Source organism: Polistes fuscatus, unplaced genomic scaffold, assembly GCF_010416935.1.
Source record: "Polistes fuscatus isolate 324 unplaced genomic scaffold, CU_Pfus_HIC Scaffold19, whole genome shotgun sequence".
NCBI classification, from domain to species: domain Eukaryota; kingdom Metazoa; phylum Arthropoda; class Insecta; order Hymenoptera; family Vespidae; genus Polistes; species Polistes fuscatus.
The window spans coordinates 3,748,455-3,764,408 of record NW_025113095.1 but is presented as its reverse complement, the minus strand read 5'-3'; the positions used below and the strand labels follow the sequence as shown (position 1 = coordinate 3,764,408).

The 15,954-nt window shown below is 27.4% G+C and overlaps 4 protein-coding genes across 5 annotated transcripts; 2 read left to right on the top strand and 2 right to left on the bottom strand.

Moving 5' to 3' along the window:
• Positions 1-2,721: 2,721 nt before the first annotated feature.
• LOC122515699 (RNA polymerase-associated protein RTF1 homolog) lies at positions 2,722-6,325 on the bottom strand. The gene is made up of 6 exons (XM_043633103.1): positions 6,084-6,325; positions 5,268-5,526; positions 4,513-5,155; positions 3,682-4,408; positions 3,337-3,598; positions 2,722-3,230 (listed from the first exon to the last, which is right to left on the bottom strand). Exons 1-6 carry the CDS (start codon positions 6,162-6,164, stop codon positions 3,124-3,126), a joined length of 2,079 nt encoding a protein of 692 aa, XP_043489038.1. The 5' UTR covers positions 6,165-6,325; the 3' UTR covers positions 2,722-3,123.
• A 477-nt stretch (positions 6,326-6,802) lies between these two features.
• LOC122515665 (guanine nucleotide-binding protein subunit gamma-1) lies at positions 6,803-7,703 on the top strand. The gene is made up of 2 exons (XM_043633063.1): positions 6,803-6,842; positions 6,953-7,703. Exon 2 carries the CDS (start codon positions 7,006-7,008, stop codon positions 7,216-7,218), a length of 213 nt encoding a protein of 70 aa, XP_043488998.1. The 5' UTR covers positions 6,803-6,842; positions 6,953-7,005; the 3' UTR covers positions 7,219-7,703.
• LOC122515663 (DNA-directed RNA polymerases I and III subunit RPAC1) lies at positions 7,688-9,883 on the bottom strand. The gene is made up of 8 exons (XM_043633060.1): positions 9,797-9,883; positions 9,238-9,681; positions 9,108-9,155; positions 8,814-9,004; positions 8,546-8,730; positions 8,275-8,463; positions 7,942-8,190; positions 7,688-7,861 (listed from the first exon to the last, which is right to left on the bottom strand). The coding sequence occupies exons 2-8, from the start codon at positions 9,289-9,291 to the stop codon at positions 7,749-7,751; spliced, it is 1,029 nt and encodes a 342-aa protein (XP_043488995.1). The 5' UTR covers positions 9,292-9,681; positions 9,797-9,883; the 3' UTR covers positions 7,688-7,748.
• A 14-nt stretch (positions 9,884-9,897) lies between these two features.
• LOC122515664 (gamma-interferon-inducible lysosomal thiol reductase-like) lies at positions 9,898-11,352 on the top strand. Of its 2 annotated transcripts, none has more exons than XM_043633062.1 (6): positions 9,898-9,988; positions 10,072-10,194; positions 10,265-10,401; positions 10,484-10,671; positions 10,754-11,074; positions 11,162-11,352. In XM_043633062.1, exons 3-6 carry the CDS (start codon positions 10,290-10,292, stop codon positions 11,246-11,248), a joined length of 708 nt encoding a protein of 235 aa, XP_043488997.1. In that variant the 5' UTR covers positions 9,898-9,988; positions 10,072-10,194; positions 10,265-10,289; the 3' UTR covers positions 11,249-11,352. The 2 variants fall into 2 exon arrangements, with proteins under 2 accessions (XP_043488997.1, XP_043488996.1); XM_043633061.1 differs by having other exon boundaries at positions 9,907-9,997.
• Positions 11,353-15,954: the final 4,602 nt, after the last annotated feature.

Below are 15,954 nucleotides of genomic sequence, written 5' to 3'. Positions count from 1 at the left end.
TGTAATATGAAATGTATTGATATGTATATATACATATATTTATTTCTGTATATATAAGTATTATTATTATTATTATTATTTTGGCAAATAAAGAATGATCGGGGATTATTTATAACTATTTTTCTTCTTTCAGATTATATTAATGTATAATAATACTAATGTCATTTTTATAAAGATTATTATCGATTAACGTTACTTAATAATAAGATTATAAAATCGAGTAAGTATTTTACAATTGAAATGAAAATTATTAATTACGGTAAAATAGTTACAACATATCTTAGTAGCACGATTTATATATATATAACAAATATATCACTTTAAATAATGTAATAAACATATTCTATGGATAGCATTGAGGGAGTGTACAAATCTTTTTATCGTTTAAATCATTCGAGGATAAACTTCCAACAGCAATTACAAGTTTTTCTAATTTTTTCGATTACTTAAAGTTAGTTTTTACTTAGATGTAAAATTTTATGAACAAATAGATTATAGTTTCCTTATGGACTCCTATTACTTAGACTTATTTTACAGTATCTTGTAATACATATATATGTATATAGCATTACATCTTGGAGTATTCTTTTTTAACATAGTAGTCAAGATATTTCAATCATACTTTTGCTGCGATCTTCCTCTCTCTACAAATATTTATATATATAGATATTCACCAAATTATATTCGATAATAGTCTTCAAACATTCATTCGAATTTTATTGCTCCCTAAAAAATGATGAAGTGTTTCTAAAAATCTGTCTATATAACGGTTTTTTTTTTCCTTTTAATCCTTTAACTGTAGGGATATAATTATCATCATAATTTTTTGTATGCTTTATTACATACAGAGAAATAGCAAAGATATTTAAAATATTCAGAGTAAAACGTTTACATTTGTCCACATAATCAATTTTCATCTTGATGATCTCTTCACGTTGAATATTTTTCCCATTATCATAAAAATGAAGAAAGAGACAATAAAAAAAGGAAATATATATAATTCGGTTACATACACATATTAACAGTTAAAGAATTAATTACACAGCCATTGTTTATATATGCACATGTATAATTGCGTATGTCCTACGCATACACAAGAGCAAATACTTTTATAGATAAACAGATTTTTTTATATATAATAAATCAATTACAATTGACACACAGTTGCATAATAGTAGCGATACAATGTCATTGCCTTAATCAATATGCATTTGAAAACTGCCATGCATTTTAATAATCATTGAGATAAACTTCCTCATTTTCTAAATTATTGAATTAGTAGTTTGAAAATGTATAAATAATTGTAAAATGTCTGTTATCTGTTATTAATTTCATTTTCTTCAAGATATTTACAAATTTCATTAATAGAATAAATTACTGTTGGTTTAGTCGTATTTCAACGAGGTACAAAACTTGATATTGAAGATACGAGAATGTTGTTTTATTTATTAAAGATACCACGTTCCTCTGAATATAGTTACATATTAAAAAAGATATTTATAACCATTAGATTTTCATATAGATTAATGTGATAAAAATAATTTTCTTCAACGATACAATTGTTTTTCCTTTTTCTTTTTTTTTTTTTTTTTTTATAAGTTATTCTGAATAGCAACAATTTTCGGTTATTAATCTCGATTACTTTAAACATTTCATTCACTTAAAAAAAAAAAAAGAGAAAAGAAAGGAAGTTCTAAAACGTTACTCTTGCTATTGATAAAAAAAAAACAAAAATTTGTCAAAATAAGATAATAAAGATATATCTCAAATAAAAATATAAATTAGAAATCTAATTAAAATTTCTTTAAAACATGATTACACATCAATTACATTAACGTTAATAAACTTCCGTATAACATCAATACCACTACATTTACGAGAGAAGAAAATAAAAAAAAAAAAGAACATAGAAAGAAAATATATTAAGTATATATATACATATATACTTTATACTAATGATTATAGTAACACTATTAAACTTTAATAGTTATTTATAACTACAGTTTCGTATGTAGTATTACGCTGTGGAATAATTACAAGTTCTATTATGAATGATATAAAAATTTCGTGAGAAAGAAAGAAAAAGAGAGAGAGAGAGAGAACAAAATAATATATATATATATATATATATATATATATATATATATATATGTAATATATCATTAATTGTTAGCGGAGTATAAATTTCAGTACTTACAAGAAAAATATTAGGACACCTTGTCTTGTATTTCTTTGTTATAAAATATCTTGCAACCACTTTTCTTCCCTTAAATGTTTCACTTAATAATTGAAATGAATAAGTATATGTGTATATGTATATATATATATACATAAAATATATACAGCAGGTGACTGATTAACAATCAGTTTGAACTATGAACAAATCGGACAATTACTTTCGTGACAGATTTTTATCTTTGGATAATGAAAACAGATGTTCGGATAACAAACACCAGAAAAAGCAACGAACAGTTTAAGTAGTAAATATCTTTCGTTTTGAACAGATTATGTTTGTTTATCAATCACCCACTGCATATTTAATTAAGTATATATATATATATGTGCAAAAACTTCTAAATTTATAAACATGTTGATCATGTTGATCACTAATGGCCATCATCATGACGGAACATCATGGCCTTAACGAAAAACCCAGTGAAAGAGGCTTGGCACTTAATGCGTTAATGACATTTAAAGGAGAAAAAGTAGAATCAAGAATTTGTCTTCCAATGTCCAAGTAATAATACCATTTTCTTTCTTTAAGTACTTCTTCTTATAAGACTATTGTTAAGGAAAAATATTTTATCGTAATACCGTCCACAATATCTTTTCATACCTGTTAAAAGATCTTTCTCTTAATAATAATAATAATAATAATAATAATAATTATAATAATAATAATAATAATAATAATAATAATAATAATAGGCAAAAACGATCTCTCTCTGTAATCATTTTAAAAAGATGATGATAATAATAATAATTATGACGAGCAGCTAGCAATACTATAATTTTGACTTTCGATCAATAGTGATAAAAATAGCTAAGATTTTTATATCGATTATTACAACATAACATTGATAAATTAATTTTAGTATTATTCAGTCTAAAGTAAATAAACTGTTAGATAAGTCCCCGCTTTTTCTTATAATCTTCTAAGTTCAAGGAACGACGAGGCCCTGTATCCTTAATATTATTCACAGGTTTAGGTAAAACGCTAACGGGATTATCTGAAAATAAAAGATAAAATAAAATAGAATACAAAAAGAAATGAAATGCCTGCGTAAAAGTTATACGAATTAAATGGAAGAGAATGAAATTTAGTTGTCAACTTACTTGGGATTGGTACTTCTAAATCTATTGTAATATCAAAGTCATGAGCATTGAATAAGTCTTCGGTGCTCTGTTTCTTCTTTACTTCTTGGCCATTTTCTTTTTCATTGACCGATGAAATAGTATCACCGATTTGTTGAGAACCTGATTTTTCAGTTGTCGCAGTCGCATCCTCTTCGTCTGGTTTATAAACCATTCTTGGTTTAGTACTTCGCCTAGTGAACGGATCATCTACTTTTTTCCCCTTGTTAGCTTTAATTTCCTCCTAATTAATTCAATATATTATTTAATATATATATATACGTGAAATCATAAAAAATGATAGAATTGTTAAGAATGTAATATTACCATTATAGCTTTCTCCGCTTCTTCAACATTCTTTTTTCTATTACGATCATTGATGTACGAGATACTAGATATCGTTGCCGTTCTCATTTTGTCAAGTTCGGATGCACGTTCTTCTAATTCGCTCAATTCTTGATTAAGACGACTCGCAGTTTCGTCGTCTCCTCTACAATTGGCTGCATCCCTTTCCCGCATTAATTGGGCTTTTTTCATAGCATAATTATATGGGGCTTGTTTAAATTTTTCTTTTTCTTTAACGATTTTCTCAATATCCTCTTCTTTGAATTCGTATACTACGGCCTCTCTAATATCTTTCAATTTTTGTTCCACTTCGTCGAATGTAGGCATCGATATGCCTTGCAAAGCACACGTTTCTTTCCATTTCGAGAATTCCGATTCGGTAAATTCTTGATTGGATACAAATTCCAATCTAAATACACGCTCCTGAGCACCGTGTCTTAATTTCAATCCTTTGTTCGTTCTCGTACTACCCAATTGATAGATTTTACCGGTCTCGCAAACTCCGCTTATTTCTGCTACTCTATAAACTGCTTTGCCGTTATTATTACCAATGCCAATTCTAACGAAGCAACCTTGTACCACTCGATCGAAAAATGGAAGATGAACGAATCTTTCCATTTTATGACGAGATAATCTAATTTTGTTCAACTCATCTTTAGTACTGACGTATAATGGTTTCTTCGGTTTGGCTTTGTTACTGATTACAGATCTAAAATTTGAAACAAAAGTTTTATGAAAATAATGAAGTTCCCGGTGAAATGTTTTTTTAGATATAGAAAAGAACAAGAAAATTAAATATATAAAAATACAAACTTTTTGTCTGTGTCAGAGTCAGAGTCCCTACTTTCACTGGAAGATGATCTTTGGTGAGATTCCAGTTTACTTGGTTCCTCTTCCCTTTCATCCGAAGAACCACTGTCATCAGAATAAATATCAGAAGCTTTCAGCTTAGTTTTATTAGCACCTCCCTTATGATCGTCTTCTAATTCTTCTTCTTCTATATCTTTAGATTGTTGCTGTTGTTGTTCTATTCGTTGCTTCTCTTTCTCTTCCCTTTCTTTCTTTTCCTCGCGTCTTGCCTTAAGCAAAGACATTGCGTGAAACTTTTTATCTTGTTTCTCCTCTATTGTTTTCTTACGATCCTTACTTCTCTCCTTAGGATCTGGTGCCCTGTCTATCTTTTTATCTTCCACTCCCTTTTCCTTCTTCTTAGATTCCTTTTGTTTTTTCAATTCCTGTTTCTTAGCCATTCTCAATTTTTTCTCTATTTCAAATCTGGTCTTCATGATTTCCCTTTGTTCTATTCTTTTAAATATTTCTTGCTCCCTCTCCTTCTCTGTCATTTGTGCCAGTCTTGCTTGATCTTCCGCATCTCCCATTAATTTGTCATCGTAACCATCATTAAATTCTTCTTGACTAGAATCGGATACGCTTGGATCAGAATCTGATACTTCGCCTGTTGTAATAAATAAAACATATTCATTATAATACCAAGAGGAAACTTTTCTTACTTTACTTTCTTTCTATTCTTGGGAACAGATTATTCATTCAAAGATAATGTAACTTACCTTCTTCTGGTTCAGAAACTTTGGCAGATTCTTTTTCGCTTCCACTTTCCTCGCTACTGGATTTAGTCATCTTCCGCTTACTTCTTTTAGTCGGAACTTTTTTCTTTTTGATCTTTCCCGTTTTTGCTCCCCAATTGTCATCGGAATCTGATGAATCAGTATCATGCCTGGCATCTTTCTTAGCAATACTGTTGTCCTCGTTGGATTGAGAGTCGTCTTGTGTTTTACCTTTTTTTTTCTTTGCCAACGAAAGTAGATCCTACATTTTATAAAAGTATTTATATAAGATAAATTAAACATACTTCATGTTTGAAATATTAATATCTCGGATATTTAATTTAAGAATAGATACAAAATATACAACGATCACGCTTGATACATTATCAACAATAAGTGTTGCCAATAAAGAAATACATATGTATATGTATGTATAAGTAGAATAACGTATATAGTAAATGTTATCTTAAATCACATAATCTATCCAAACTATAAAAACGATCAAATACAAAATGGCTGCTTGCATTTAATCTTATTCATTAATTAAATAAGAAGCATTAATTTAGAACAAAACTGATAGAAGACAAATGATAGTAGTATATCACCAATTAGGTTAGATGATATCGTCTGACTATAATTTTCCTCGATAAAATAGATTAGAAATAAATACAAAAACCTGCTATATCGAATTTAATTATAGCAAAACAATAAATGCATGCTTTCAATAGAAAGAAATAATAATGTTTTCTATTTCTAAGAGAAAAACAAAATATCGACAAACTAAAATATGTGAATTGTGTATAAGGTTAGATTACTTACGTTATCTAAATCCGATCCACTTTCGGATGCACTGCCACTACTTTCCGAATCAATTAACGCTTGATTCTTTCTTTTCGGCATCGTCAAATTAATATTCGTAGAAATATTGTCGAAAACTCAGACACTATTAACAAGGAATAATGTAACATGCAATATACTACAAGAAACAATCCCGAAAGACACACCAACGCGGGAACTGTAGACGCTAAATGATGCGACCGTGTTGATCCATAGTACTCAGTAGTACCAACGTTCATCATGTGTGGAAACATAAAAAACGTAAAATTGATTGTATGTGAGGAAATGTTAGACCCTAACAGTAGATGTCGCTGTTGCATGTTCTAGAGACTTTTCTTTTAAAATTTAAATAACATTTATGTACACATATATATATATATATATATAATTATTATATTAATAATATAATTATAAATATAATAATTGATAATTAATAAAAATTAGAAGCATATTATTATTCAATTTTCTCAAACAGCATTTAAATTACAGGAGATTAAATTTGATTAGTCTAGAATTTTAACCAATAAAAATCGAAGCTATTATATCTACATTATGATAGGTTATTTACACGAGAGGAAAAAATAATCAGATACGTCATACTTTTGTTGTATTTAGGGTTTGGTTTCCTCCTTTTCAATTTCTATTTCCTTTTTTAAGTTTTCAAGGAAATACAATTAATAAGAAGTATAAGAAAATATACAAATACAAATTTTCTTCTTTGTATCATTGAAAAAACTAATTGTAAGTTTACTTTTGAAATTGATTACTTTAAATATTACAAGTGTGGAAGTTAACAATTTTTTGGTTTAACAGAATTAATTAATTGAATTTGTATTTATTTATCTTTTCAGAATTTCAATATTATCAAAATCAGAAGCATTTACTTAAGTTTATATTAGCTGTTATGGACATGGTGATAACAAATCTCCAACAACAACGCATGATCACTGAGCAATTGCGTCGTGAAGCTGCAATAAAGCGTATAATGGTCAGCAAAGCTATAGATGATATTATGAAATACATTACTGAGCACGAACAAGAGGATTGCCTCTTGGTTGGTTTCTCATCGCAGAAGTCTAATCCCTTTCGTGAAAAAAGCTCATGCGCCATTCTGTAATATTCCATCATGTTTATAATTGAAATATTCTACTGTATATGTTGAACTTTAACTTCATTTAAATTATTCCAAATTATATTCATTTGGCTTCCAAATGATAACATCATATATTTATTAACATGAATGATGAAAAATTTATAAACAAAGCTATAATATATTGAATTAGATGACTATTGTATAAAATGATAACTTTACAGTACCAACGTGCCTCATGTTTTACAGTATGCATATATATTTTTAGAAATACTGTTATACATTTATCTATTAATGCTCAAAGTTTTTATACAATATTTCGCATATCAATATTTTCATAAAAGTTAAAAGAAGAAGAAGGTATGCAATTATTGGTATTATTGTCATCCATCAAGATAAAACAATATTTTATAATAAAATAAATGATTCATAAATGTTACGAGTACACATAACTTCAAAAAAAATACACGATGTATGAGGTTCTAACGACAATAAATCATTTATAAAAAGCATTTATTTGTTTTCTTTTATTTAAAATAAATAAGACATCGAATTTATTATGAAGGGTTTTCAAGTTCATCTAAAAATGTTCTACATTTGGATTTTAATATTTTGACTGCTTCTGTAAATAATACAGCTGATGATAACGCACCAACAGATTCAATAGTAACTGTAAATAACATAAAATAAAATATCTATAAATAGGAAAAGTAATTTTTGTACTAATCTAAAATATATAAATGAACTCACAAATAAAATGATTCGATACTCGACTTAGTTGTACGGTATCCTTCAGTTCATCATAACGGAAGACATTGCGAGAACAGCTATCATAACGTGCATTCTTGACAACAGCTTCCCTTGAATCAGTGTTATCTTTATGGTGTTCGATAACTTCTATAACACCAGGACTGAAGCACCTTTTAAGAAGTGGAGCCAAATCTCCTCTCACCGGTTTTAATATTTTAATCTCCGGTAATAATCTATATGAAGCAGTGGCTGCATAAAATAAAAATATGTATAAGTTACATTACTCTAATATAATCAAATAATATAAGAAATTTATAAGAAAAGGATACGTACCTACTGGAGAGAATTTGGCATGATCTTTTCCGATACCTTTAACTGCATGCATAAAAGCATGAATTTCTTGCCCTGGCCTCATTTTGCTAATTAAAATATCTTCTTCTATAACACCCAATTGTTCTACACCTCTAGGATACAATTCTGCTTGACGCCCAATCGATACCCACTTGATATCCTTACTGTAAACTATAAAACAAAAATATCAAATTTCTGTTCCCTGATATTACTAAATATTACAATTCTATAATAAACATAATAAAAGTATTACCATTATTATATTTATACATGTCGGATGATAATCTAGAATCTTTTGGTGGCTGTGGATTCCAAGTGCAGGTCGCTTTAATTTCATATCTTAATGTATCCTGATCACTAACTTCGTTTTCATCTTTCTCGTTAGTAGACGGATAATCAAATAATCTAGGATCAGCTTTTAGAGGTATAAGTCCAAGTCTACATATTTATATTTAATTAATTTTTACTTTTATTCACAATTAAATTTGAATTGAATGTACATATATATATTTCTACATTACCTGTGGGCCAATACTTCATCTTGAATTAAACTGGTATTATTTAATATAAAAACCTTATCTATAGCCATAGATGGAACCTCACTTAGAAGTATTCTACGTATAGCATTAACAAACGATGAATGGCAATTGATTAAATCAAATTCTAATTCTCTTTCATTTTGAGATTCTTTTACAATAACTATTTTAAACTTCTGTAAATATATAATAATGAATTAATAGTTGAACATTGAAATTTGACGGTAAAACCTCAAACATCTTGTGTATGAGTATATAAATATATGTAAAATACTGTACTTTCATGAAATCCTGTAGACTCCATTTATCATAAGAATATTCAATTATCTATAAAATACAAATTATAATATATGCAATAAAAAACAGTTCACAATAATAATAAGAATAATACATATTTTAATTAACTTACATTTGATATTCCACTCTCTTCCATTATCAAGCGTGATTTTTTTGTATTCTCCATATTTAATTATATAATATTAATATTTATATTTTTTATTAATATCCTAACATTCCAAACGCTATTACAATTATTCTTTTATTATAAACAATTAATAAAATTAATACCAATTCTCAATTACTCATATCTTTTGCAGGTTATGTTCGATCAAACACCACAGCATGTATTTGGTGAACACATGTTAACATATTTAATCACGCATGCGCATAACAATTGATTTTTGAATAAGTATCGATTAGTAAAATTGACGATAGTCGAAGTTACAACCATGAATTGACTCGTTCGAGTTATTAAAAGAGAGAACGATTGGCGCGTTTTTTTAAAAATGGCACGCATCGGTAAATTTTTATACTGCCACCCAGCGAAAGAAAAATACAACTACGAGCTTGTTATCTGCATTTATAATAAAATATTATAAGATAAATAAACAAAATGTATCTTTAAAAGTTATCTTTTTAAATGAAACTATGTATATTTTTCTTAACGTTCTTAACATTATCGATTGTACCAGATTATGCTTTTTATCATAAATAAGATCGATGACAAATCTTTTCCTTTCTTGGTTAAACCGGAATTCACGGCAATTAACATTCATACGTTTCTTTGTAACATAATAAGGTGAAATAATGTATTTAATTGCCTAAGGAAAATAAGAAAATAGATTATTTTTGTTTTATCATAAACGTATATGTGTAATAAGGTTAGGCAAGTACGTGTTAATTTAGCTAGTTTTATTATTGTTAATAAAAATCAAATATTTAATCCTCTTCATTCTCTTTACAGTTAACAAAATCAGAATTTGTCTATGATGTCACGTTAAAAACATTATTAACATATGGACTTTTAAAAAAGGTATAAAAATAATGTCTATATATTTGCGGTCTTTATGGATGCGTTCACATATTGGTAAGTTAATATTCATAATATTTTAATACACACAAAATAGTATTTATTTATCCTTCATTGTATATTACAGTATTTGTAGAAAATAAATTTAGATAATGGGGTTAGGCAGTTTTCGATGGAAGATATTGCTGATTATTTCCGCATTCCTACTATTGTGGCAATCTTCTAAACTATGGTTACTGTTAATGCAAGATAATGTTACGGGAGGTAAAATACTATTTTTATATGTGTTGTATGCAAATCATCTAATATAGGTCTTTCTAAATTATTATTTTTTAAACTTACGTAGAAGAGTCTTGGGAAAGTAAGCCGATGACAATGAAGCAGGAAGATGCGAAAGAAATAGTTCACATAGGTGTATATTACGAGACGCTTTGTCCCGATTCACGAAGCTTTTTTATAAAGCATTTGTTGCCTACGTATATGAAATTGAAAGAAAATGTTAAAGTCACATTGATACCGTATGGAAAAGCTTTGGTATGAAAAACACAATTAAATGTTTATCAATCATATGAAATAAAACTTTGCGTAATATTAACAAAACTTTCCTATATTCTAGACGACACAAAATGATCATACTTATGAATTTAAATGTCAACATGGACCAATCGAATGTCAAGGGAATATGATACATGCCTGTACCATTGATCTTATTAAAGATCAATCGCTTCTATTGAATTACTTGTCTTGCATGATTAAAAACAATATCGAACCAATAAAAATAATGGAAAGTTGTGCGCAGAAAATGAACGTGGATTTTAATGCCATTTCCAAATGTTATTCAGGAGCTAAAGGAAAAGAACTTTTAGCCAAATACGGAGAATTAACAAGTGCACTTAGGCCACAAATTTCTTTCATACCTACGATCTCTCTTAACAATGTAAGTGTAATTTCAATTACATACTAGGATATACTTTATTTTTATTTTTCTTTCATATATTATTTCAATGTGATATCATTTTTTTAGAATCTTAAGGACCAGCCTAAAATCTTGAGAAATTTATTCCAAGAAGTATGTTCAATATTTAAAATCAAACCTAAAGTTTGTCTATGATTACACATTTTATTCAACATTTATTCAATAATCTACGAGCTTCTTTATTTCGATCTAATTAATTGAAAATACATCTTTACGAAATATATTTTTGGAAATACTTATTTATGCGTTTTTCATTACTTTATGTACGAAACATATGCAGAACCATAGATAAAGTAAATTTTTAGAGTATATTTTTGTTCTCTATATTAGTGTTCTTACATATTTCTTTATTCTAATAATAATTTCCTTATTATACTGTTGCGAAATTGCCAAAAAAACACAACACGACATAACACGAGTAACAACATAAAACAGGAATTACATAGGACATATGCACAATTTTATACATTGGAACAATTTATTAACTCAACATTAACATTTTATACAAATTGTGCTGCTTTCTTATTTACGATAAGAAGTGTTAAGAAACATCCATGATTAATTTTTACTATCTGAAAGATTAAACGCTGATTGCAACCATTTTTTGAATATGACGCATTGAAAATAGAGGTAAGTACTTCTGCCGTATTATTGTTTATATTTATAATCATTTTTAATAACAAATATAAAAGGCGAGCAAATTCTAGTCTTATAATTAAATTATTATACTTGGACTTTAAGATCAGAGTGAAACAATATCAATCGAATAATGAATATTGTTCTCAACATAATAAATTAACTAATATATAACTATATATATATAATATATATATATATAGATATTTTTAAATTTCTTTCTTTCTTTTGTTTTCTTTTTTTGGCAACAGAGAAACGCACTAGTTATTATTTTAAAGAGAATTCTCTTAAAAAATAAAAAACAATCGATAACATTTAATAATGGAGCACCATTGAATCGTTAAAACAACAGCATTATTGATGAAGAGATGAACGTAAATTGCAAGAAAGGTCATAATTGTTGTTATTGACGATTTAAAGAAAAAACAAAAAAAAAACAAAAAACAAGTTTCCTTGGCTAAATGAGAAATTGGGCCACCACAAAATCAAGCGTGAGATCTCGAATAGAATTTAAACAATACGAATTCGTTATGTATTTTTTTTTTATATCAAGCAATGTACGATTTCTATATTGGTTTGTTGTTATCATCATTCTTTCATTCTTTCTCGGGAGGATACAGATGAAATTGAAAAATGAATCTTATAAAGTGAAAATATATATCGACACATATTGGCTTAGACTAATTTTTCTTTACCGAGAGACAACTTTTTAATGTTCACAAATGACATCACACGTATGAAGCAATTACCAATTGCGTAAATGCATATTCCTCATCATCATCATCATCACTAGCATCATTAATCATCATTATCATTATCATCACCATCACCATCACCATCATCATCATCATCATTATTATTATCAATGTCCTGCGTTGCGATCTATAATATCTAATTTTTCACGAGGAAGAGGAAGATTTTACAAGCGAGAGATTTTATTTTATTTGTTTTAAATTACACGCAGATAGAGATATGTATGTATGTAAAATACGTCTTCTTAAAGTTTTAACGAAGTTTGTTTCAAAGAAAAAACGCGTTTTATTTTTTTCTCTTTTTAATTTAATTCATTGATTACTATTTAAATATTTCTTAGCAAAGTAATCTGAGTGCCATTAATTAAATGCTAAGAAAAGATGAGAGAGCTGAAATGAGAGGTCTATTGGTAATTAAAAAAGGACAAGTAATAAATATTTGTGACCTAAAAATGAGGATACATTTATTTTGTCTTTTTATAATCAATGCAATCTAGGTCACCAGAAATACAAGTAGTAGTTCACTCTTTCGATTTTTTTTCCCTTTTTTTTCTTTACTTATCTCATTCAGTTTCATCACTTCGATATTAAATAATAATAATAATAATAGTAATAATAATTAATAATGATAATTCATAATAATAATAATAATAATAATAATAATAATTATAATAATAATAATAATAATCGTAATAATAATAATAATAATCGTAATAATAATAATAATAATAATAATAATAATAATTGCAATAATAATAATAATAATAATAATAATAATAATAATAGTAAAGGACAGTGGAGGAATTATTTCTCTTTTTTTTCTTTCTTTCTTTCTTTCTTTCTTCTCTTCATTTTGTCCCAAATTAATTTTTATGTATATATAATATATATTACATATATATTATGTCTCGGAACAACCCCCGGATAAACACACACACGTATTTTCTCTTAGATGTGATTTTATGTTAATTTTTACTTTTTACTTTTACCTTTACTTTTTTTTTTTATTATTTATTATTTAATATTTAATTTAATTTATTTTACGCGTCGTGTTACCGTGTGTTGTTCTTCACTCTCAAGTTATTCTTTTTAGTTTGTTTGTAAAGTAACATTATCGCGTTCGGATCGCACATAATTTACACCAATACTTCCCCGTTTCTGGTTGTGATATTACTCTTTCTTTCTTTCTCTTTTTCTCTCTCTCTCTCTCTCTTTCTTTATCTATCTTCTCGCATTTTTAATTATTTTACCGCTTAAAACGAGACACACATCCATGGGCGAAGAAAAGCAATACACCCCTCCCTACCGATAACTTTTTGCGTGTAGCTTGACTTCCCTTTAAAACACACCTATCATCATCATCATCATAATCATCATCCCCTGTTTATCCATTGAAACTTTTTTATCCAACAAAAGTGGTGTCGACGTGAGATGGTGGTTGTTGTTGTTGTTGTAGTTGTTGTTGTTGCGTTCTTTTATTATAATTTTTATTTATTTCTTTTTAATTATTAATTTATTTTCGCACGAGTGTTAATGAGGTTTCCTCGATGGAAGGCAAGATAAAAACAGGAGATTAATACGGAACTGGAGATAAAACACCACACTTGTGTTATTTAAATGTTGTATAATATGTTGTTGGTGTTGTTCTTGTAACCGTTTTGTAGTAATTTTTTGTTTTCTTTTTTTTTGTTTTTTTTTTTTTTTTAAACATTTTTATCTTTTCTATATAAGTATGTTATGTGTATATATGCATGGAGAAATTGTGTTTATATATCTCTCTTTTCCTCTTTCGCTCAAAAAACTCTCGTTCCTCCAATTCTCCTCCTTCTTTTTTCCTCTTATTTTATCAAATCTTTCACAATTTATTTTCCTTTTTTCCCTCTATCCCTATACGTGTGTTATGTAAAATATGTGTGTATGTGTGTGTTAAGTGTATATAATATGTACGTGCACGCGCGCAACTTGTAAACGCGTTACGAACGAATGCGAAACGAGACGCAACGTTAAAAGCACAAGGAAGAGAAGAAGCTTATTTATTCATCATAGGAACGCAGAGATCTCGATCTGGAGCTTTCTAAAATAACTAATCCGAGATACAATTAATTTTTTTCTCTCTTTACTTAATCACTTTTTTTTTTCTTCATCATCATCTTCTTCTTCTTTTTATAATTATAATTATCATAATAATTATTATTATTAATATTAATATTTCTTATTATTATGAATTTAATTTTTTTCCTCTTATTAACATGAGTGTACTCGCGTGTGGAGACGTAGACAATTAATCAATTTTTAAAGGAGACAAGGTGCCAAAATGTATGTACGTATGTATGTATGTATGTATGTAGTACGTATGCATTATTATTATTAATATTATTATTATTATTTGAGATCTATAAGTAGTGCTGCGCTTGCTTGCTCATCGATTTTGTTTTTCTTCCACTGTCTCTATGTATAATATTTTCAATATTTTTCTTATACAAATTATCATCATAATAATCTATTTGGATTGACGCGCAAGCTTTAAAGTGTTTTTTTATTTATTTATTTTTTTTTTTCGTAGTACGTGAAGTGCCCACTATCCTCATCAGCGGATATTATTCTTTCTTTCGGTTTTTTTTTAATTAATCTTGAAATTTGTTTTAAAGACAATCGACAAAACTTTGAATTTCTTCGCTTTCTTTTATTTGATATTTTTCTTCTATCTTTCTTTCTAAAAATTGAGATCCAGACCGAAGTCTCCTTAATTTTAAATTTAAAAGATATAGTTAATACTATTTTCATACACATTCGCGGTGAAATTTTGATCCGCACACTGCTTTCCGTTTGGATATTTTATTATACCCATAACTCTTTCTCTCTGTCACTGTACACTTCATTTGAAATAAAAAGAAAAATCGATAGATGTACGTTACACGCGGTGTGTTTAAATAAAAATTGCGATACAATATATATATAACACGCTGTATGTAAACATGGCGTTTCTTTCTTATTCCCTTTTATTTTTTCCCTTTCTTTCTCTTTTTTTTCTTTTTTTTTTTTATACCGGATTAATAATAATTTTCCCTTCGAGCGCATTTATCTCTCGTTTAAATTCATTTTTACCTACAAATTTTCTTTAAGACTATTTTCCCCACAAGAACGTATATTTATTATTATTATTATGATAATCGTTTTTTTTCCTCCATTGATGTGAGAGTGAAAATGAAGATGAGTAGTAAAAGGTAAAAGACGGAGAAGGAAAATATAAATACGTATGACACAGATATAATAATAATAATATAATATAATAATATAGTAATAATAATAATAGTAATAATAATAATAATAGTATAATAATAATAGTAATAATTTATTAATAATAATAATAATAATAATAACAATCTAATAATAATAATGATAATGATAATAATAATAATGATTTACAATTTAAAGAGCGAGGAGGAAGAGATG